Raw genomic sequence first — 22,376 nt, forward strand, 5'->3', positions numbered from 1 at the left:
CGCTTTATGAACCATTATTATATTGTATGCTATGCTTCATATAATTATTATTTGTGGAACCGCTACCAAGGTTAATGATAGTAGCTATTTCAATTGTTATTAAGGTACCTTTAGATTTCAGAACCACTACTAAATATTTTTTAAGGAGAATGACGGGTAAAGAACTGGAAAAAAAAAAGTTAATATCAAATTATAATTTTTTCAATATTAAAGTTTATACATTTAATATTCTTTCTCTCATATTTCAATATTAAAATTATTAATTTAATATTAATTTTATTATAAAATCCTTCCTTGTCATTTTCATTTTCTTCTTCTTCTTCTTCTTCTTTTAAGCGTCAGTCCTCCTACTAGCTTCCCGATCATCCAATCTCTTTGCTCTCACAAGTTCAACTTCCTTAACCTCAAAACCTCTTCTCTCTCTGCAACAATTTTTCACCGCCGACAACCATGACCCTTCGTCCGTTCGCGCCATTCTCACCTGCACCACCGCTTCCATCTCCGCCAAGGTCCTATGGCTTCTTCCTTCCGTTGGCCTCGTCCTCGCCTCCAGCATCGGAGTGATCCACATTGACTTGGCCGAGTGCCATCGCCGTGGAACCCAGGTCACCAGTGCCAGGAAGTTGTACTCGGAGATGTCGCCGATATGGCTATAGGTTTGCTTACAGACGTTGACGCGAAAATTTCGGTGGCGAATCGGCGCATACGGCATCGGGTCCGGTGCGTTCAAATGTCCTACAGCCTTCTAGGTTCTTCCCGGATTCCTTTCATCTGTTGATAATTTTTTATTATTTTAATTTGGGGCATGTTTTCACGTGTCAAATAAAGCAAGGATCCACCTTTGTTGTCCAATAACTTTTTAAATTTTTAAATTATAAATGCTTTTTATGCCCAACAAAATAGGTTTAAATGAAAAAGTATCCGCCTCAACTACAAATCCACGAACGTACGAAATTCTAAATTTATATTTTGATATAATATTTTTTTAAAATAATACAACCTAACTTCGGTTAATAAAAATTACTTTTGATTATTAAATTTTTTTAATGATTGTTTATAATTTTTGGATTATTTACTGTAATTTTATTTATTTTTTTGTAATTTTTAAAATTATTTTTTATTATTTTATAATTAAATAATAATTAAATTTAATTTTTATCAATAGTAAAAGTCAAATTGTATTATTTTTAAAAAATTAAAATAAAATATTATAAAAAATGAGTTTAATATTTCATATTCTTCTAAGCTTACAGTTTAGGACTAATTCTGCTAAATTACCCAACAAAATAAAGGATATTTTCATATAACTCATAAATAGATACAATTATTTTTAATATAATTCATATTATTATAAATTTTATTTTTATGTTTAAAAATTCATATGTTTTTCTGCAAAAAAAATCGCATGTTAAAAAAATTTCTAACAATGTAATGTCTTGGTTATGTGTAATATTTATTTCTTTTATCCTCTTTACATGTTTGAATAACTTTTAAATATACTTCATGTATTTTACATCTTAAAAATATTTTAAATGTAAAATTAAATAAAACAAGAGTATGATTTAGATCTGACTAAAATTATAACGCTAACAAAATTAAATTTATTATGCTACTTATTATATCTATTTTCTTTACAAACAAAATCTATTATGAAAATTTAGATCCAAATCTGTTTGGGGCAAGGATTTTTTTATGGAATCTTAATACTAGTTGGTTAAAAAATTTTGATACGAGACACCAGGGACCAGATAAAAAGGAAGAATAGTTTAATAAATTTTTAAAAATATAGATGAATTGAATACTTGTTAAAATAAAAACTTTATTTTCACTTATTTATTATTAATGTTTATTTATTAGCAATTTTTTTGATAAAAATTAAATTACTTTCAAGATTTTTTGTTAATATTTAAATAAATACAAATGGAGTCAGGACAAGATGGGATACAGAGTTAAATATTGAGACATCCAATTTTGTCCTTATATATATTGTAAATTTTATTTATTATGTTTTACAAATAATATATTTATTTAATTTTTTTAAACTTTTTCAATATTTCACTTTGCACGTGAATGGGCAGAAGGCGCTCCACCGGGGACACGCCCGCTTTGAAGATAGAGGGGGCAATTGTCCCCCACGAAATGAGGAAAAAACTTAACACCCCCTCCCCCTTAAATTCTTTACAAATATATATATATATATATATATTTGAAATTGCACTTGCCTTCCCTAAAATTGCAATTCTTCCACATTATCTTTAAAATGATTAAGCACATATATTTAAAAATATTTTTTATTTTTTCATTTATTATAAAAATAAATTTATCATACTAATAAATTTAATATATGTGTTTAAACTTCTCATATAATTTATTTATATATTACTTTAAATAATATTTAGAAGGAAAAATTAATAAAAAGGATCAGGTTAAAAAGTAAATCATCTCAAGGACCAAATATTTTTGAAAGATCAAATTAATTATTTTATTCAGAAAATGAGTAAGGGAATTGACCAAAATGCCTTGGGAGAAAACATATAGATCAGAGATGTTTTCCGACACCCCTGCTTCTCATTTTGTTCTTCTTTTTGTTTGATTTCTTAGCTCTCGCTGTCGGCGTTCTCATTTCCTTCGTCTTTCTCCTCGCCCTCAACATTCGGTGTTCGGCATTGACTCTAATTCACCTTCGTCAGTTTGTTGCAAACGACTCAACACAGCTTCATTTCCCACTCGATTCAGGTGAGTAATTGATTTAGCTAGCTAAGTAATGACTTAATGCAAAGAAAATGAATTGTAAAAGAAGTACGGATCATGAAAAGAAATAGAACAACTAAAGAAAAATCATACCATATATAATTCCCTTGAATGTAAGACCTGAATGTGCATGTTTCTCCAAAAGTAACTAAAATTAAACTTCATTTCTTTTACATTATTTTATGCATACCAGTGAAGCATCTTCCACTTGAATGCGCATCAACTGTTGCCTTGACTCTTCTTTGCAATCTACAAGTTTTGACTAAAATTAATCTTCATTTCTTTCACATTCTTTTATGCATACCAGTGAAGCATGTCCTCCTGAATGCCCATCAATTGTTGCCTTGACTCTTCTTTGCAAACTACAAGTTTTTTAATCAAACCTTCTCCCTTACTCGTTCTATTGATTTATCTGCAAGTTCTGTACTAATTTGATTTGAGTGTGTTGTGAATCTAAGTTTTTTGAATTTTGTATGGTTTGTTTATTTATAGTGGGAGTTTGCAAATTGAAGTCTTTTATGCTGAATTTTTGCTGTAATTGTGAAATTCGAGCTTGCTGTAATTGTGAAATTGAGCTTGTTGTAATTGTTGGTTTGCATATTAAAGTCTTTTATGCTATAATTGTTGGAATGATTATTTTTAGTTTTACACTTTTTGATGATTGAAGGATTATAAAATGAAAATTTGAAATGTTGTTGGTGTTGTTAATGATGTTTTGATGATTGTTGTACTTGTATGTGGTATTGTATGAGATATTAAATCATGAATATTGTATTTTTATTTAAATTATATTATTTTATCATGACTGGTCTAACTTTAGTTTGACTTTGGGTGAACCTCTTATCCTTGATCTCAGTTGGTTTAATGACCGATTCAGATTTCAATATCTTGGATTTGGGTCCCTTTCCATCAACTGTTTGCATTTGTCTTTGCTTCTCTCCCTGATTTTATTATGATTGTTTTGACTTTGGTTCGACCTTAGTTGAACCCCTCATCCTTGATCTCGATCAATTTAATGGCCAATCCAGATTTCAGTATCTTGGATTTGGGTCCTTCTCCATCAACTGTTTGCGTTTGTCTTTGCTTCTCTCCCTCTCCCTATCACCATTTTTCATTCTTCCTTACTCTCTCTCACCCTTGTCGTTCTTTAGAGTGCTAGCGATTAAGGGGAGTTCAGATAGTCTCTCTCAGCTTTGCAGTGATCTTTCTCTCTTCCTTGTTATGAGAGCACTGATTAACAAGAAGGAGAAAGGATACACATAGCATCTGTTGGACATTCTATGGTATGAAAGTTGAATCTTGTTGAATCAGATTTGAAGAATTAATGCTGATGCATATGTATGAGTTCAAAGCATAAGCACCTTATACTTGTATATTTGGTTTTGATTGGGTGAAATAAGAGTCAATTGCATTTCTTTAACTCTATTAGTGTTTTGGGGTTTATATGAAAACTTAAAGATCCAAAAATGTATTTAGTGTTAGCCCTTTTGTAACTCAATTTGGAATTTATTATTCTTTTCAATGCCATTTTATCATGCTATTTTGCTTCTCTACTTACAATTTTTCCCCCTTACAAGATAGGCTATTGTTGTTGCCGAGATAACATCCAAAACCATTGCTAAGATACAAAATACTTTTAAAAATTCAGAATCTTCTAAAGAGATAGAAGGCAAAGATGTAGCTTTAACTGGAAGGGAAAGTGAAGATAAGAATGACAAACTACAAAAATGTACTCTTAAAAAATTGGAGAAAGCTAGCTATGAGTCAACACTTAGTTAGGCAAGGCATAAGAGAACTTTTTTGTTTTTCCCCCAATGATGTTGATGGTAGATCTTTAATGGATTCTATATAAAAAGCTAATGAGTTTCTTTGTTGACAAATGCTTGACCATCATTGATGTTGCCTTTTCTTTCATCCCTAAGGTCTATGGCTTAAAATTGAATTGGTGAATATGCAATATGTAGTTTGCAATTCCTTCTTAAATTTCATATTTATATATTTACTGCCAAGTTAGTTACCTATTTGCCTGTGAAGTTATTGCTTGATAAAGCCCTTGAACCTATTCTCTTGTACATAACCTTCTCTCTTCTAGTTGTGAATTATTTTTAGTTTGGGCCTTGGAAATCATGTTAAATTGGTGCATGAGCCATTTGTGCTGTTATTTAGATTATGTTGATGCTTTGTATTCCTAATTTAATGATTAACTAAATGTCATATTTGCTAATATTTCGAGAAGTATGCATTTCTCAACTTAAAAAATTTTAAATAACTCTTCATAATGTTGCTTCTCTAGGCCATACTTGTAAGTTGATGCTTGTGATTATGTAAAATTTTTGTTAATTCTTATGGCTCATTTCGTTAATTTTGATTTTACTACTGTCAGTTAAATAACAAATGTATCAACCAAAGGTTGTTTCCAATTCAAGTCTAGCTAATAGCAATTTGTTATTTAATGGCTAGCATTTTGCTTGTGGTGGTAGTGTAATAGATCCTCGCATTTGATACTGGTTTCTTCTTTTTTGTTGATGATGTGGCATAGCTTGGAGGGTCAAATAGTGAGTCTTCTTTTTCTATTATAGCTTAACAGGGACCAGTTTCTTCTTCTTATTCTCCAAACCAAATTTATGGCATTTTTTTTATTTGGTAAAGTGTAAATATTTAGTTGTTCAGTGGCTATCAAAATAAATTTTCCTCATTGTGTTACTCATTTTTGTTACCTTAGATTTAGTTGAAAGCTATCAAGCATGGCATTTATGATTCAATATAAAATTTAAGAAAAATGTTTCATACAATTGATTTATGGATGCAAGGCTTTTAGCTTAAGGCACACTCATTATGACTTGGGGTGTAAGGGGTATGATTTGAGGGCAAAGGGTATAACTTGAGTGCAATGGATCTGGTTTAAGGTGTAAAGCTTCTAACTTAGTCATTTTCATGTAATTCATAATTTTCATATAATTCAGGGGCATTGAAAATTATTTACATGTAATTCGCTAGATATTATGTGTAAATTATTCCTCAGACATGCACATGAATTTCTTTATATATTGATTTACATGTAATCCATAGCCATTTTCATGTAATTTAGGAGCACTGATAGGGGCGTGCTCTTTGTGTCTTTGATTTACATGTACTCCACTAGAGATTACATGTAAATCATTCCTTAGTCATGCTCACGAGTTTCTTCATCTATTGATTTACATGTAATCCATTATCATTTTCATGTAATTCTGAGGGATTAATAAGGGGTGCTCTTTGTGTGTTTGATTTATATATAATCTATAGTTGTTTTTATGTAGTTCTAAGGGATTGACGAGAGATGCTCTCTTTATGTTTGATTTACATGTAATTCACTAGAGATTACATGTAATTGTTTAAGCCAGAAGCCTTATACTTTAAGTCAGATGCCTTGCACCCTTTAGTTGTTGGGTTTCAATGTAATCCTTGATGATTACATGTAATCAAGAGGTTTTGAATTTTTTTGGTGATATTTTTTGGCGACCCTTCACCTACCGACAAGAGCTTTGGCAAGTGCGCTGTCAAGTATTGGAGCTTCGACGATCAAATTTTGTGCCTTTTCCTTAATTTTTTTTTTAGTTAATAGGGAGGGATATTTTGGTCATTGGATCAAATTATTTTATGAATGAAATAATATGCTTGATCCTTTCATGAATTTTGATCCGTAGGCATAATTTTGGCTTCAACTAGGTCCCTTTCTCTAATTTTTCCTATTTAGAATTGTATCTTTTAAAAAAATTGACATTTATATTTATTATAAATATTGTCCCCTTTAATAAATTGTTTTCATGTTCCTCTTGTTATTGCAAGGTTCACCAATCACCACCTTTTTTTACGCTCTTTTAATGTTATTTATAGAGCAAATTTTTTTTAATTATATTTATAAATTATTTTATTAAATTTTTATTGTAAATTTTTCAACCTCTATAAAATATTAAATAATAATAATAATAATAATAAAAGTAAAAGGTCCCACCACTAGCTCCAACCTCGTGTCCTTGTTAAAGCCCGACCACTGATACTAATTATCTGTCCTTCACTCTTCAGTCTTTTTCCTGTTTTTACCTTCATCCGCCGTCGCCAATGGCGAATGACGAACGGCCCAGAGACCTCCCACAAGTGCTTGTTCTCGGTCCTCCAATTAGCTTCCCATTCATCAAATCCCTTTACTCTCACAAGTTCCATTTCCTTGACCCCAACACCTCCTCTCTTCCGCTACACCAATTTCTCACCGCCGACGATCGTGATCCTGCATCCATTCGCGCCATTCTCTCCGGCGCCAAATCTCCCGTCTCTCTCGAGATCCTCCGGCTTCTTCCATCGCTCGGCCTCGTTGTCTCCTGCAGCGCCGGATTGGACCACATTGACTTGGCAGAGTGCTGCCACCGTGGAATTCAGGTCACAAGTGCCGGAAATGTGTACTCGGAGGATGTTGCCGATATGGCGGTAGGTTTGCTGATCGATGTCGGTGCCAATATTTCGGCAGCCGCTCGGCGTGTTCGGTCTCGGGTGAGGTCTGGCGCGTTCCATTTTCCGACGAGCTTCAAGGTTTTTCCAGGATTCTCCTTTCGTTTTATTATTTATTTATTTATTTTTTTGTCAATAATAGATATGGCCTCAATTTTGCTTTTTCCGGGATCATTGTAGATTTTGGCTTTCTTAAATTTGAGAAGGGAAACCATTTTTAATCTGGTACCTCTTTTTTTTCTTTTTTAACTTTTTATTTCCTCCTTCAATTTTGAAAAGGGAAAACCCCAATTATGCGTGTTTTGATTAAAACATATTCTGGATTAATTAGTTAAAAACATAGGTTGCATTTTTGTTCACCGTCGAACTCAAAATCCTCTGTTCTTTCTTTCTTCTACAACACCTCTGCTTCCTCCATATCCACAACTTCCCTCAAGCTCTCTTGCCATTATCGACGCTGCTTCCTTTTCAGTCCTCTATCTTAACTTCCAACGTCGCTCTTGAATCTTCCTCTTTGGGTCCCAAACCCACGATTTTGGTCTCCAAGGATGTCGGAGACTCTGTCCTTCAAGTGTTGAGAGAGTTTGCGCACGTTGAATGTTCTGTTCTGCTCTGCTCTGCTCGAAGATGGCATTGCTTGATACTTTGATTGTTCGAAGCGGCGCGAAGGTGACGAGGCAGGCTAGTGTTTGAGGCTGCCAAGGGTAGAGCTGGAGAGGGGATTGATAATGTGGATCTGCAAGTTGCGACGGAGTTTGGATGTCTCGTCGTTAATGCGCCGACGGCGAATGCCATTGCTGCGACGGAGCATGAGATCGCTCTGCTCACTGCCATGGCAAGAAATGTTGCTCAGGCTCAGACTGACTCCTCCATGAAAGCGGGTAAGAAATCGATCTTGCGTTATATTTTCATCGTTGACTTCGTCAAACAAAAAAACGCTGCCTTCAAAATTACGTGCGTCTTCAATTTTCTCCCCAGTCTCAACGTTTCAGAATTCAGATTTAGCATCGTCTGCAATGTTTGACTGTTATGTTGGTGTTGAGGAGAACGATCTTCCCACATGTCAAGTGTTCCAACCGACAGTGAGTGAGGAGAAGACTTACGTCGTCTTCTACTCCGTTGGTTTCTCTGGCTATTTTCCAATGTACACATGTACGGGTTCCCTCTAGCTATTTTCTAATGTACACTTCTACAGGTGTTATGCGTTTGACGGAAAAAAGTTGAAGGAGGAAATTTAAAAAAAAAAAAAAAAAGAGGTTCTAAATTAAAAATTAAGGAAAACTATATGGATACCAGCAAAATGGTTTTCCCTTTTCCAACTTAGATTTTTTAACATTTTTAACAAAAACGAAAAATATTATCATAAGATATACTCTCTCCATTCAAAAATGCAAGACACTTTTTGAGAAGTTGAATATAAAAAAAATATAAGATATTTTTAATCTCTTCAAATGTAATCATTATTTTTTTTTCTAAAAGTATTCCTATTGATAATGACTCAATATTTATTGTAAGGTGTTTAACAGGGATAAATATGAAAAGATAAGTTTAGTTAGAAAGCATGTAACTATTTTATTGAGGGTGAGATTACTTTATTGAGGGTGAGATTTGATTAAAAATTTTATATTTTTTAACAGATGGAGTAAATAAATAGCATGTTGTGTAATATAACATATATTATTATAAATTTTATATTTTATACTTAAAAATTCATACGTTTAAAATTGTATAGGAATCTTCAGTTAAAAAAAAAAATTGTATAGGAATGTAAGTATTTCATTATGTGTAAAATTTATGTTATTATTTGATAAAAAAAATTTATGTGTAATATTTGTTTTCTGTTGCATTCATTTTTGTTGTCACTTAACTCTCTATTTCTTGGAATACCCTTTTAAATGTACTTAATGTATTTTCTTAAAATGTTGGTAAAAATGTATTTTCTTAAAATATTTAAAATGTAAAATTGAAAAAAAGTATGGTTGAGATTTAAGTAAAATTTTTCACATTAAGATTATTAAATTGTTAACGTACGTGTATATCTATTTTCTTAAAAATAAAATTTTACAATGACAAATTAGTTTCAAATTATTTGTGTACTTTTCAGCAAGCTGCTAAAAGAATAATTATAAAATTGTTATTTCGCGTGTAAAGTGGACAGTGGTTCTATATAGATTAGAATATTTTAAATGTAAAATTAGTAAATACAACACTTAAATAAATAATACATGTACTTGACTAAAATTGTATGATTTTAACAATTTTCACGTATATTCTATTTTTTAATCTATAATTTAAAGTATGTTTGTTAAAGTTTTTATTTGAAAAATCACTGATTTTTTTAAAGTTTTTTTATAATTTTTAAAATTTTGAAAATAATAAAAATGTTAAAAAATAGAAAATATTTTTTGTTTATTTTGATAAGTTATGAAAATAATAAATATAATAGATAAAAGATAATATTATAAAAATTTGAAAATATTATAAAATTTAAAAAATAAAAAAGTAAATTATTTTTATAAATAAAAATTCACGAAAATATCATAAATATTTTAAACTATTAAATAAAAATCAGTTTTATATAATTGTAAACAAGTGCAAGATAATTTCTTCACTTTATTAAATGTCTAAAACATATAAAAATAATTTATTTTTTAAGTTGAAACAAATGGCCCTAACTTACCTAAGTTATTTTTAGAGAAAAGTAATGATTTGGTCCATATAATTTTAAATTTTAAATAGGGTGTAACTTAATCTCTAACTTTTAATTTAATGTAACTTAGTTTCTATAATTTAATTTAGTTGTATCTTTGTTCTTAAATTTTAAATCAGTTTAATTTAGTCCCTATATGTTTAACCATTTAAAATATTAGTTTTTATATTTTAAAAAATAAAACTACAAAGATTAAAGTTATTTCTTGAAATTTAAGAACTAATGTTTTACTAGCTAAAATTATAGAGACTAATTAAGTTGCTTCGAGCGAAGATTTAGAGAGTGAGTTACAACAAAAAATGGGGTGAGAATTGCACTGTTTTTTAAAGTTAAAGAGTTTAGAATATTAGATGCTCTTGAACTTATAGTTTAACGATTAATATGCTCCTTTACCCAAAAGAGGGCAAAAAAAAAAAAAAAGTTCCAACCAAACATGAAATCATGACATGCTCTTTTGATATCTTGTTTCACTTTGCAAGCCAAACAAATTAAAATAAATCCTCTGTTTCAGCTTAGAGGCAAGCGAGTTGGGATTGTAGGCCTCGGAAGCATAGGCATGGAGACAGCAAAACGACTGGAAGCATTTGGCTGCATCATATCGTACACCTCAAAGAACAAGAAGCCACTTGTGTCATACTCATTCTATGAAAGCATTGCAGAGTTAGCATCTGCTAGTGACGCACTTGTTCTCTGTTGTGCACTGAACGAACAAACGAGGCATATGGTGAGCAGGGAAGTGATGATGGCTTTGGGAAGAGAAGGAATCATTGTGAACATTGGAAGAGGAGGTCTGATAGATGAGAAAGAATTGGTGAACTGTTTGGTGAAAGGAGAGATTGGAGGAGCTGGTTTGGATGTGTTTGAGAAAGAGCCTCATGTTCCTCAAGAGCTTTTTGAATTGGACAATGTGGTTTTGTCTCCTCATGCTGCTGCCCTCACTACAGAATCTAAAATGGGGATTTCCCAACTAGTGGCTGCCAATTTGGAGGCATTTTTCTCAAGTAAGCCTCTACTTAATCAGGTGAGACTGGATTGAGAACTATTTTGCTCTTTTTGTTGTTGGGTACAAATTGGTTCTCTCAATTTGATGTGTCATCTTTAATATTTGTATGCTTTAGGTGATATGACAATGCCACTTTATAAGGCCCAATTTTACTTAATTTGGTTAGGTAATAAATTTTTTCCTGAATTATAAATCCAAAAACGCTCAAGATCCTAAATTCTTTTTTCGCTTTAGTGTTTTCTTTTAACTTTTAAAAACGATGCAATATTATTCTTACTATTAATAAATGTTAACTTTAATTGTTTGTTGACAAAAATGAATCTTTTGTAATTTTTTTAATTTTGTCTGTAATTTTTTTAAAATTTTTTTCTATAATTTTTAAGATTTTTTTGTACTTTTTTTATCAATTAATAATTAAAGTTAATTTTTATAAATGGTAATAATAATATTATACCGTTTTTAAAAATTAAATGAAAATATTGTTTTAAAAATAAGTTTGGAGTCTAAGACATTCTTGGACCTAGCTTAAAAGTTAAACTACCCTTAACCCAATTAATTTTAAATTAAAATTAACCCTTATTAAAATCTCTTACTAAATTATCACTTCGGCTAAATTTAGGTCAAAATATAGATTGTACTGAACCTATTAGACTAGGCCTAAGTTTTGGATTCAATCCAACCTAGCGTGGTTGGATTCTAGTTGTGGGAGATAACCTACTCTAATTTATGATAAGGACATAATTAATTGTAGTCCCTCTCACTTTCAACCCAATGTAATGCAAATCTAATTCAGGATAAAAATAAAGATGTCACCATAATCACACTTTCTAATCGATTTTGATTCGTATCTCTTGTCTTCAATTTATTTAAATCTCACTCATCAATTTTTAATATTAAAAGTAAGATTAAATGTCATTTTTAACTTAAATCTTAATATCAAGAGGACTCAATGTCCTATATTCCATTTTGAAGCAATCTAAAGAAGTAATGTACATTTTCCTTACCCTTGAATTTCAACTTCAATGATTGAGATTAAATATAAGATATTATTGGCTTGGTGGTGAGATTTTGCGAGGACCAAAAGATGGAATGCTCTGAACGCTTTGTCTCTTTTGAGAGCTATCCTAAAGATAAAGCACCTCCACATCCTGATGATGATCGCTCAACGAAGAAGGTGAAAATATGACCAGAGGATCATGAACACGATGATGCTATGGATGCTGAATGGTTAGACCCATCCGTTGGTGACGAAACACAACCCATTGACTCCCTTTCATAGGAAATGGTATCAAAAACTCAGGAGATGACAGATGTAGTCATGACAATGACTGAGACGAAGCAATCAAATGCAGTACCCTCCTTTAAAGATAAGCTACTCCAAGGAAGCAACAAGGAGAAGGAGGAAGGAGACATTAGCCTCGAACAAGTAGACGTTGTATATGGCCAAAATGAAGGGATTCCCTTGATTAACTTCTCAAAAAAGGTTCGAAAAGTCCTCAACTAAAAGATGGGATTCACGGTCATCATCAAGCTCTTGGGTCGTCATATCGGTTACAAACAACTAAAAACGCAATTGCAAAATATCTGGAGGACAATGGGACAATATCACTCATGGACTTGGATGAGGAGTGCTTCCTCGTCCAGTTTAAGGATGAACAGGATTACCAAAAAGTTATGTTCACAGGCCATGGCTAATTTTGTCATTATTTATCAGTGCAGCCATGGACACCATCGTTCAAGCCGCAAGAACATGTCATTAACCAAGTTATAGGCTGGATCCGACTTCCTGGACTACCAGCAAGATGCTACCATAAGAACATCATACGTTCCATTGGTGGTGTTTTTTGATGAGTTATACGAGTTGATTATAACACCGATTCTGGTGACAGGAAAATTTAGAAGGTTAGCTGTTACTGTTGACCTTACAAAACCATTGACTTCGAAGATAACAGTAGAATGGCGAAGTTATCTATGTTGAGTATGAAGGCCTTCCCCAAATTTGTTTTCACTATGGTCGCTATGGCCATTTAGAGGAATAATACCCGAAAAAAAGAACAGAAACAACCTCAAAGACAACGCCAGCGCTGGAAGAGGGCAATTCGCCACCCCGCAATGAAACTTGAACCAAGGCAAAGCATGGAATGTGGATGCATGCACCCATTCCTGTATAAAGGTACAACCGTTACGTGAAAAGGAGGAAGGCAGTGGGGGCAAAGGTTTTGCTACACTATCAAGGTTTGATGCTCTGCTTAATGTAGAGGAGGTGGACAAGTCGAAGCACGAAGTGTATGTTTATGTCAGAATTGTGGACAATGGTAATGCCAGCACCTCTAGACGAAAGCAAAAGGAGACAAAAGCCCTAAGGACGAGTGAAAGAGAACAAAGACAAAATGGGCCTCATGTAATGGGCCAAAACAAGGAAAGTATCTTTCATTCATCGGCATACCAGTCGTTCCAAGTTTCAAACATCCCTTGATAAGGCCCAACACTAAGTGGCCATGATCCATGACGAACGGACCTCTCAAAAACTTCATTCGATTGCCGAGACACCAAACGCATTGAGTCATAATCACAGCCTAATTGACCAGTCTCCATTCACAAACCCAGTTGAACCCCAACCTAAGCTTCCAGATCCAAATGAGAACAAAGTAGGCCTTAACTTATTGCCAAGGTTGCGAGCCCAGAACCTGGAAAGAAGGTCTAGTGGCATCACACTAGGCCCATCTGTACGTGCTTTGAAAGAAGTAGCAAGGAGTGTCCGGCAGGAGCAAGGCCAAGATGGAAACAGCAAGGCAGTCGCCATGCTTGTCGAAGGAGTAGACTTCAGCTCGTCTCCGGAGCACTAATCTCTATATGTTTTTATGTCAATAATCACTTGGAATTGTCAAGGAGCCTTACATAAAAGGCTTCCCTCAATTGTCAAGTCTTATGCTGCTAATTATAAAGCTGAAATTTTTGTTATTGTAGGAACCAGGATTTCTGGTATTCAAGCTAAGTCATTAGGAAGCTTGAATTTCCATGCTCACAGAGTTGAAGCACTTGGATTCTTAGGAGGCATCTGGATCCTATGGACCACTCTTATGGAAGTTAATATTCTACAAAACAGAATTCTGAATAATGCTCTCTCTCACAAAATCAGTGATGAGAGACTGTGCAATCATTGGATTTATAGCAGAATTTGTTACAACGGTATTGACACATCATTATTACAGAAAGAATAAAAACAATAAAAGAATAAAATGAATCAAGAGAAAGGAATAACAGGAACATTGGCCCACGACAATTATAAAGCTTGGACTGATTGCTTTACTGTCTTCTTCTTCTTCTTCTTGGGTTGCTTTGATTCAATGGGCTTAATATCTTTATCATTCCCCCGCAAACGAGAGGTGATCACAGTGAGCCCAAGTTTGTTTCTTAAAGGGTGAAACGAGTTGAGGACAAAGGTTTGGTAAGAACATCTGCAATCTGATCATAAGAAGGAACAAAGTGAATGGTAATCTATTGAGTGAGAACTAAATCTCTAACAAAGTGAGTGTCAATTTCAATATGTTTTGTACAAGCATGAAACACAGGATTGGATGCTAAGGCAGCTGCACTAATATTGTCACACCAGATGGTAGAGGGACGATGGAGATGAAGACCCAATTCTGTTAGTAGAGACTTGAGCCATATTAATTCAGAAGACATATGAGCAAGAGCCCGATACTTTGACTTTGCACTTGATCAAGCAACAGCAGTTTGCTTCTTTGAAGACCATGAAATAAGAGAATCACCAAAGAAAACAAAATAGCCTCCTGTAGATCGTCAATCATCTGGGCAAGATGCCCAATCAGCATCTGAAAAGGCAACAAAATCTAAGCAATCTAACTTCTTGATATGAAGACTGAGATTGATGGTTCCATGAAGATACCGAAGCAATCGTTTAATAGCTTGCCAATGAAAGACCATTGGACAAGAGAGAAACTGACTAAGTTTGCTAACTACAAAAGCTATATCAGGTCTTGTATTAGCCAGATAGTGAAGTGCCCCAACGATCTTTCGATATGCAACACTATCACCATTGTTAAGCGGTGCACTATCAAACTTAGATAAGCTATGTCCTGTTGACATAGGAGTTGGACAGGAGGACAGAAATCCAAAATTCCATTTGTGCAGCAAATCATCAATGTACTTCCCTTGATTTAGATGAAAACCAGAAGCATCTCTAGTAACTTCAATTCCAAGAAAATAGCGTATAGGTCCTAAAACCTTTAAGGAAAATAATGCATTTAGTTGATCAACAAATTTCTTCATGTTGATTCGATTACTACCCGTCACCAAAATATCATCAACATAAATGAGAATGATTAAAATTTGCTTTGCATTTTGAAAGTAAAATAGAGATGAGTCACTCTTACTGTTAAGAAAGTTCCATGACTGTAGTGTTGTGCGAAGTCTATCGAACCAAGCACGAGGTGCTTGTTTTAACCCATATAATGCTTTCTTTAGTCGACAAACATGTGTAGGCTTATGAGAATCAACAAAACCAGCAAGTTGATGCATATAAACTGTTTCAGTAAGCAGTCCATTAAGAAAAGCATTATTGATGTCAAGTTGTACTACTTCCCAGTCACGAGATGCTGCCAAGGTAAGAACAACTCGAACTGTGGCTGGTTTGATTACAGGACTAAAAGTTTCACCAAAATCAATACCAGGTTCTTGTAAGTATCCCTTAGCAACGAGACGAGCCTTATGGCGTTCAACAGTGTTGTCTGGATTGAGCTTAGTCTTAAAAATCCACCGACACCCAACAATGTTATATGATGGATGAAATGGAACTAAATCCCATGTCCTGTTACGAATCAAAGCATTGTATTCTGTAGTCATAGCTGCTTTCCAGTGAGGCAAGGACAAAGCTTGAGGGACAGAAGATGGTGTAGTATGTAGACATAAAGGATCTTTTTGAGTTAAGCCAACAAATGGCTGTTTGGGCTTAAAAATTCCTGCCTTGGAACGAGTAATCATTGGGTGACTATTGCCTACCACTGTGTCAACAGGAGGTGATGGAGAGATGTTTAGTGCATCTGATTCTGATGAGACAGATTGGTTTGGGCTGACGCCTGGATTAAAAGAGACAAATGGGCTAGAACCAGATGTTATAGGAGACCCAACGGTAGATGTGGATAGTTCAGCAGAAGAAGTCGAACTTGAGCATGTACTGGACGTAGGTGATTCAGGGATGTGAATCTTGGAAGACACATGTGCATTAGACGACATCATTTTATTAATTACAGAATTATCTTCTTCACGAGAACTTCTTGCAACAAGACCTGTACTAGTCACTTTTGAGATGTCTGATAGAAAGGGAACTGAGATAAAATCATTTGTCTTAGCATAATCAGTTTGCTGTTTTTCTGCATAAGGAAAATCATTTTCATTAAATACAACATGTCTGGAAATAAAAATTCTCCCTGAAGGACTCATGCACTTATATTCTTTATGAGCTGGACTTGGACCCAAATATGTACATTTTTCGCTTCTGAATTCAAGCTTATGTCTGTTATAAGGTCTAAGACAAGGAAAAAAAGCACAATTGAAGATCTTAAACCCACCATAATTAGGTTTTGAGCTAAATAGAACCTCAAAGGGAGACACATTATCAAGAACGGGGGATGGTAGCCGATTAATCACAAAGACAGCATTTATAAATGCTTCCTACCAAAAATGCAACGGCATAGAAGATTGAGCAAGCATACTTAAACCCATTTCAACAATATGGCGATGCTTTCTTTCAACTCTACCATTTTGCTCTGAAGTATGTGGACAGGGATGCCTAAATTGAATTCCACTTTCTTCAAGTAAAGAGACAAAGCTACGGTATTCACCTCCCAGTCACTTTGTAAAATCTTAATTTTTCTTTCAAATTGATTTTCCACAAGTTTCTTAAACTGTTTGAAAGTAGAGAGAGACTTTCCCCTAGATCGAAGTGGATAAAGCCACGTGAAATGACTATAATCATCCACAAAACTTATATAATATTTGAAACCTAATTTAGACTGTATAGGAGCAGGCCCCTAAAGGTCAGTGTAAACAAGGTCCAATGGTGCATTACTTCTTGAATCAGAAAGAGAAAAGGGAAGTTTATGAGATTTCCCATATTGACAAGCATTGCAAAAGTCAAGGATTTCATTACTATTAATGGTCAGATTACAACTCTTAAGCACTTCTTGAATGACCTTACAAGATGCATGTCCTAATCTCTTATGCCATGTATTTAAAGCAGAAAATAAAGCTATAGACTCATGGTTAATAGTAGTAGCTGGAATTTGAAATAACTGAGGAGTTCCATCAATCTTATATAAGCCATCACATCTTTCTCCTTTAAGCAACACCTCCCCCGTTCTCAGATCCTTAATGACACAAAAATCAGAATAAAACTGAATCAGCACAGTATTATTGACAACAAGCTCAGACACACTCAATAAATTCTTTTTAATAGATGGAACCACCAGCACATCATTTAATTTCAATTACATTTGTGGTCTACACTGAATATAACCAGAAACATGACCCTTGACAGGTAAATGAGCACCATTACCCACGATGAGATTACCTACATGAGATTGAGTCCCAGAACCAGATGCATTACCATTGTGAGTGACATGATTAGAGGCACCGCTATCTAGGTACCAAGTTAGGTCCTGTAAAGTGTCTGAAGTAGCATAAAATGTTGTTGGAGAATCACATGTTTGATTGGGAACAAAATTTCTATCAAAACGATAGAAACACTCCAGCACTGTATGACCAGGACGCTTACACAATTGACAAACAGGTTTATCATTAGTATGACTAGTATGACTGCTACAAAGAGGTCGATAACGGCCACAATTACCTCGATTATGGCCACCATGCCAAGATGAATGTGACGAACCATTCATTGTGTTCTGTACATGATTAGAAGATCCACGGTCAGAACGAAAACTCAACGCGGCAAAAGAATGACTTACAGAGTGAGTAGTATTAAGGTGCTCTAAATGCTTTTCAAAGGTCAACAAGGAGGATTGTAGCCCTATCCACGAGAGATTTTCTTTATTAGAAAGATGCACAACTATAGGTGTGTAATCACCATCGAGACTAGTTAAGGTCTGCATGATCAAATCTGGAAGAGGAATTGGATGACCGGCTAGCGCCATATTATCAAATATGAGTTTCATCTTACTAAGATATTCTTCCAAATGAAGTGATCCCTTGCGTGTTCTCTGAAACTCATTCTTCATCATTGTGAGATGTGCTCTATTGCTAGCACAGGTTAAATCAGTAATGGACCGCTATAGTTGAGTAGAAGTATGACAATGAAGAACTTGTGATGCAATGTCTGAGGTTAGTGATCCAAGTAACCACCCGTATATAAGCTGATCAGTGGAGTGGTAGTCTTCGAAAGCTGGATTTATAATGACATCAGCTCCTTCTGGAATAAACTCTGGAGGGGAAGGTTTCATACCAGTGACAAACCCCTCAATACGATGACCACGCAATATCGAGAGCACAAAATTGTGCCATAGCATGTAGTTGGATCGATCCAACTTGACCGAACCAGCTTGATTCAGACTGTTAAGGAGAGGAACTGTTTTAGTCTGTACGATAGCTTGGTTAGGTGTTGAAGGAATGAAAGAGGAAGAAGCATGACTGCCAGATGAAGCCATGGAAGATGAAATGTGAGAAACAGAGCATGAAGATGATGACGATGAAACATGCAGAGGAGAAGACATGGTGGACAAAATCGAAAAGGTTGACATGAGGATCATACACTGCGCTCTGATACCAAAACAGAATTCTAAATAATGCTCTCTCTCACAAAATCAGTGATGAGAGACTATGCAATTATTGGATTTATAGCAGAGTTTGTTACAATGGTATTGACACATCATTATTACAGAAAGAATAAAAACAATAAAAGAATAAAATGAATAAAGAGAAAGGAATAACAGGAACATTGGCCCACGACAATTATAAAGCTTGGACTGATTGCTTCACTGTCTTCTTTTTCTTGGGTTGCTTTGATCCAGTGGGCTTAATATCTTTATCACTACACAATCATCAACAATTTGTTCATATAGAGGTTAGAATACTCTTGACCAATAGGAGATTCCTTTTCACTGCTATATGTGGAAGCCGAAACCCAGATGGAGAAAGCAATTATGGCATGTCGTATCTATTATCGCCCCAACCACCACGCATTCATGGCTTCTCGCTAGGGACTTCAATGCCACCATTAGCGGCAACGAGTATATTGGAGGTTCGGGGGGATTAAATGTTGGCTGCACTTTTTTTAAGACATTTATTGATGTTCATGGACTCATTGATTTGGGATTCAATGGTCCAAAGTCTACATGGCACTGTGGCACATTAATGGTTAGATTGGACAGGGCTATTAGCAACTCAGCTGGGCTTAATTCTTTCAATTCTTGTACGATCATCCGCCTCCCTAAAATACTATCTGACGATAGGCCCATTGCAATTCAATTGGGTCTTAGTGGACAGACCCTTGTATTTGAGAAGTCATTTAAATTTCTTGCTACTTGGACTGTACACCCTGATTTCAATGAATTAGTCAAGCGTTGTTAGGACCCAGAGCAAGGCAAAACCACTAACATTCAACACTTAACTGAAGAAGCCTCGAGATGGAATATGGAAACAAGAAAAGGAAGCTCTTAGCACGCATCTCGGGTATCTAGAAGAAACTTGAAGTTAGTCCCTATTTTAAATTTCTACTTGATCTGGATTGCTCCCTTCAAGCGGAATTTGAAGAAATTTGTCTCTAGGAGGAATTGCTATGGATCCAGAAATCCTTTATCACAGTGACTTTGCATGGGTGACTAAAATATTGCCTTTTATCACACAAAGGTGCTGATTAGATGGTGAAGGAATTGTATTACCTAGTTGAATGATGGAAATCATGATTGGGTCACTAATGAACAACTTGCGAATTTGACGAGAGACCTTATTTCTTTAACCTGTATTCGCTTGAAGACTCTACCTTCCACCCCTTTCTGATTTTAGGTGCGTTTCCAACTTTATCAATTGAGTTGTCTAATTATTTGAATCGTATGATCTCCCTATAGGTCAAGAAGGATGTGTTCAATATGCAACCTTTGAAGGCCCTAGGAATTGACGAACTACATACCCTATTCTTTCAAAACCAATAGGAGAAAGTGGGAAATGACCTTTACCAGTTCGTGCGTAACCTTTGGCTTGGTCATGCTATAAACACTGCCTTAAATAGTACTCTCATTGCATTAATTCCTAAAGTTCCCAGGCCGCAATATATTAAGGAATTTTGTCCGATAAGCCTACGTACAATGGTTTATAAAGTTGCAATAAAGGTGATTGCTAATCAGCTTAGTGCCATTATGCCAAACATCATCCTTCCCAATCAGACTAGCTTTATAAGAGGGAGAAGCATTATTGACAATATTATTATAGCCTAAGAAGTAATGCATTCAATGCAAAAGAAGAGAATTCAAGTAGGATGGATGGCTATTAAAGTAGATTTGGAAAAAGCTTTTAATAGGCTCAGATGGGACTTCATCGAAGATACTTTATATGATGTCGGCCTCCCTGAGTCTCATTAAATTTGTTATGGCTTGTATTACAACTCCTTTAATGCAAGTAATATGGAATGGCAAACCTTCCCCCACCTTCCACCAGAGTAAGGGTATTAGATAAGGAGGAGACCTACTCTCACAGTATATTTTTGTGCTATGCATGGAATGCCTATCTTAAGCAATTACAGCGAAAGTCCGAATGGGAAATTGGAACACAATTAAGATGGGGAAGCAAGGCATACCTCTCTCACATCTCTTCTTCGTAGATGATTGTGTTCTTTTTTGTGATACCTTAATTGCTCAGCTTGAATTGACAAAGTGAATTCTCGATCAATTCTGCTTATCATCAAGCCATAAGGTAAGCCAATCCAAGACTCAAATCTATTTTTCAAGGAATGTTAATGTTGCACAACGTAGCTTAGTGTGTAACACCCTTGAATTTCAATGCACGGATTCCCTTGGTTGTTACTTGGGCATTCCCTTAATTACGGGCAGAATTTCTACCAACACCTTTGCTTACATTCTAGATAGAGTACATCAAAAATTAATTCGTTGGAAGAGTAGATCCCTCTCCCTAGCGGGGAGAATAACGCTAGCAAAGCCAGTCCTCTGCTCAATCCCTTTTATACTATGCAAAGTACTAAGCTCCTAAGCCCTTACTGTAAATCATTAGAGAAACTTATTTGAAAATTTATATGGGGCTATACGGAAACTGAGCGAGGTATTAATCTCATTAAGTGGTCACAGATTTGTCAACCTCTAGCCAGTTGAGGCTGTGGACTTATCAACTTGGGAACACAAAATAAAGCTTTCATGTCCAAGATTGCTTAAAATATTGTTTCAGAGCTACACCTGCTATGGGTGAAAGTTTTAAGGGGAAAATATCAGATAAGGGACCGTGCCCCTAGGGATATTTCTAAACATTCATCCTCCTACTTTTGGAGAAACCTGGTTACAATCTGGCCTGACAATGTGATGCAAATTAAATGGTTACCAACATATGGGTACGACATAAGCTTCTGGTCTAACTACTGGGTGGGTGATTCGGGGCCACTTCGGCATCTATCTTATGCTGAAATACTAGAATCTGACTTGGCAAAACCTTTATCATGCTACATTACCAATGATGGCTACTGGAATTGGGCACTCTTCAGTCATTTACTTCCCCAGAATGTCTTGCAACAAATCAATGAAATTTCAATCAATAGCAATTCCTTTGAGTTGTCATCCTGCTACTGGAACTTATCTGCAAATGGTAAATTTAGTGTCAAATTGGCATACAGAGATATTCACAGCTGTTTGGCCACTAATGCTGAGGAGAAGAAGTGGAAAATCATCTGCAAATTACTAATAGCCCAACATGTTCAAACTTTCCTGTGGCTCCTGCTAAAAGAAAGGCTGCTAACTAACGTAGAACGAGTCTGTTCAACATGACTGATGACCAACAGTGCTCCCTCTGTCATAACCCTGTTGAGCATACTGACTATGTCTTCAAACACTGTCTTTTGGCCGCAAACCTTTGGCAGAAAGTCCTTACCTCTGATATGCTTAATGAATTCTATAACAAAGACTTTATCCCCTGGTTGCTTGGTGCTTTCAAGTCATCCAATTTACTTACTTCTTGGAAAGTGGGTATAAGTATTCTATCTTGGAAAATTTGGGAAGCTTGGAATCGAGGAATTTTTGTGGCTGACACCATTCATGAGGAACAACTTTTAGTGCATGTTATGTCTATAGTTAACCACACTATTAGGAATTATCATAGCCTTAACATTTATATGTAATGCTCTCAATTTATTTCAGCAACTCCTAGCTTGTAATGTGACTGATTGTATGGCTTTTT

General features: G+C 34.9%; 1 protein-coding gene across 2 annotated transcripts; it reads left to right on the forward strand.

Moving 5' to 3' along the window:
- Positions 1–398: 398 nt before the first annotated feature.
- Positions 399–11,129, forward strand: LOC129289547 (glyoxylate/hydroxypyruvate reductase HPR3-like). 2 transcript variants are annotated; one of them, XM_054926324.1, is made up of 4 exons: positions 399–749; positions 2,602–2,736; positions 6,817–7,317; positions 10,458–11,129. In XM_054926324.1, the coding sequence occupies exons 3-4, from the start codon at positions 6,853–6,855 to the stop codon at positions 10,980–10,982; spliced, it is 990 nt and encodes a 329-aa protein (XP_054782299.1). In that variant the 5' UTR covers positions 399–749; positions 2,602–2,736; positions 6,817–6,852; the 3' UTR covers positions 10,983–11,129. The 2 variants fall into 2 exon arrangements, with proteins under 2 accessions (XP_054782299.1, XP_054782301.1); XM_054926326.1 differs by lacking the exons at positions 399–749; positions 2,602–2,736 and having other exon boundaries at positions 6,791–7,317.
- Positions 11,130–22,376: the final 11,247 nt, after the last annotated feature.

This window comes from Prosopis cineraria, unplaced genomic scaffold (assembly GCF_029017545.1).
Source record: "Prosopis cineraria cultivar Desert tree isolate PC_DT_omini unplaced genomic scaffold, ASM2901754v1 PC12, whole genome shotgun sequence".
NCBI classification, from domain to species: domain Eukaryota; kingdom Viridiplantae; phylum Streptophyta; class Magnoliopsida; order Fabales; family Fabaceae; genus Prosopis; species Prosopis cineraria.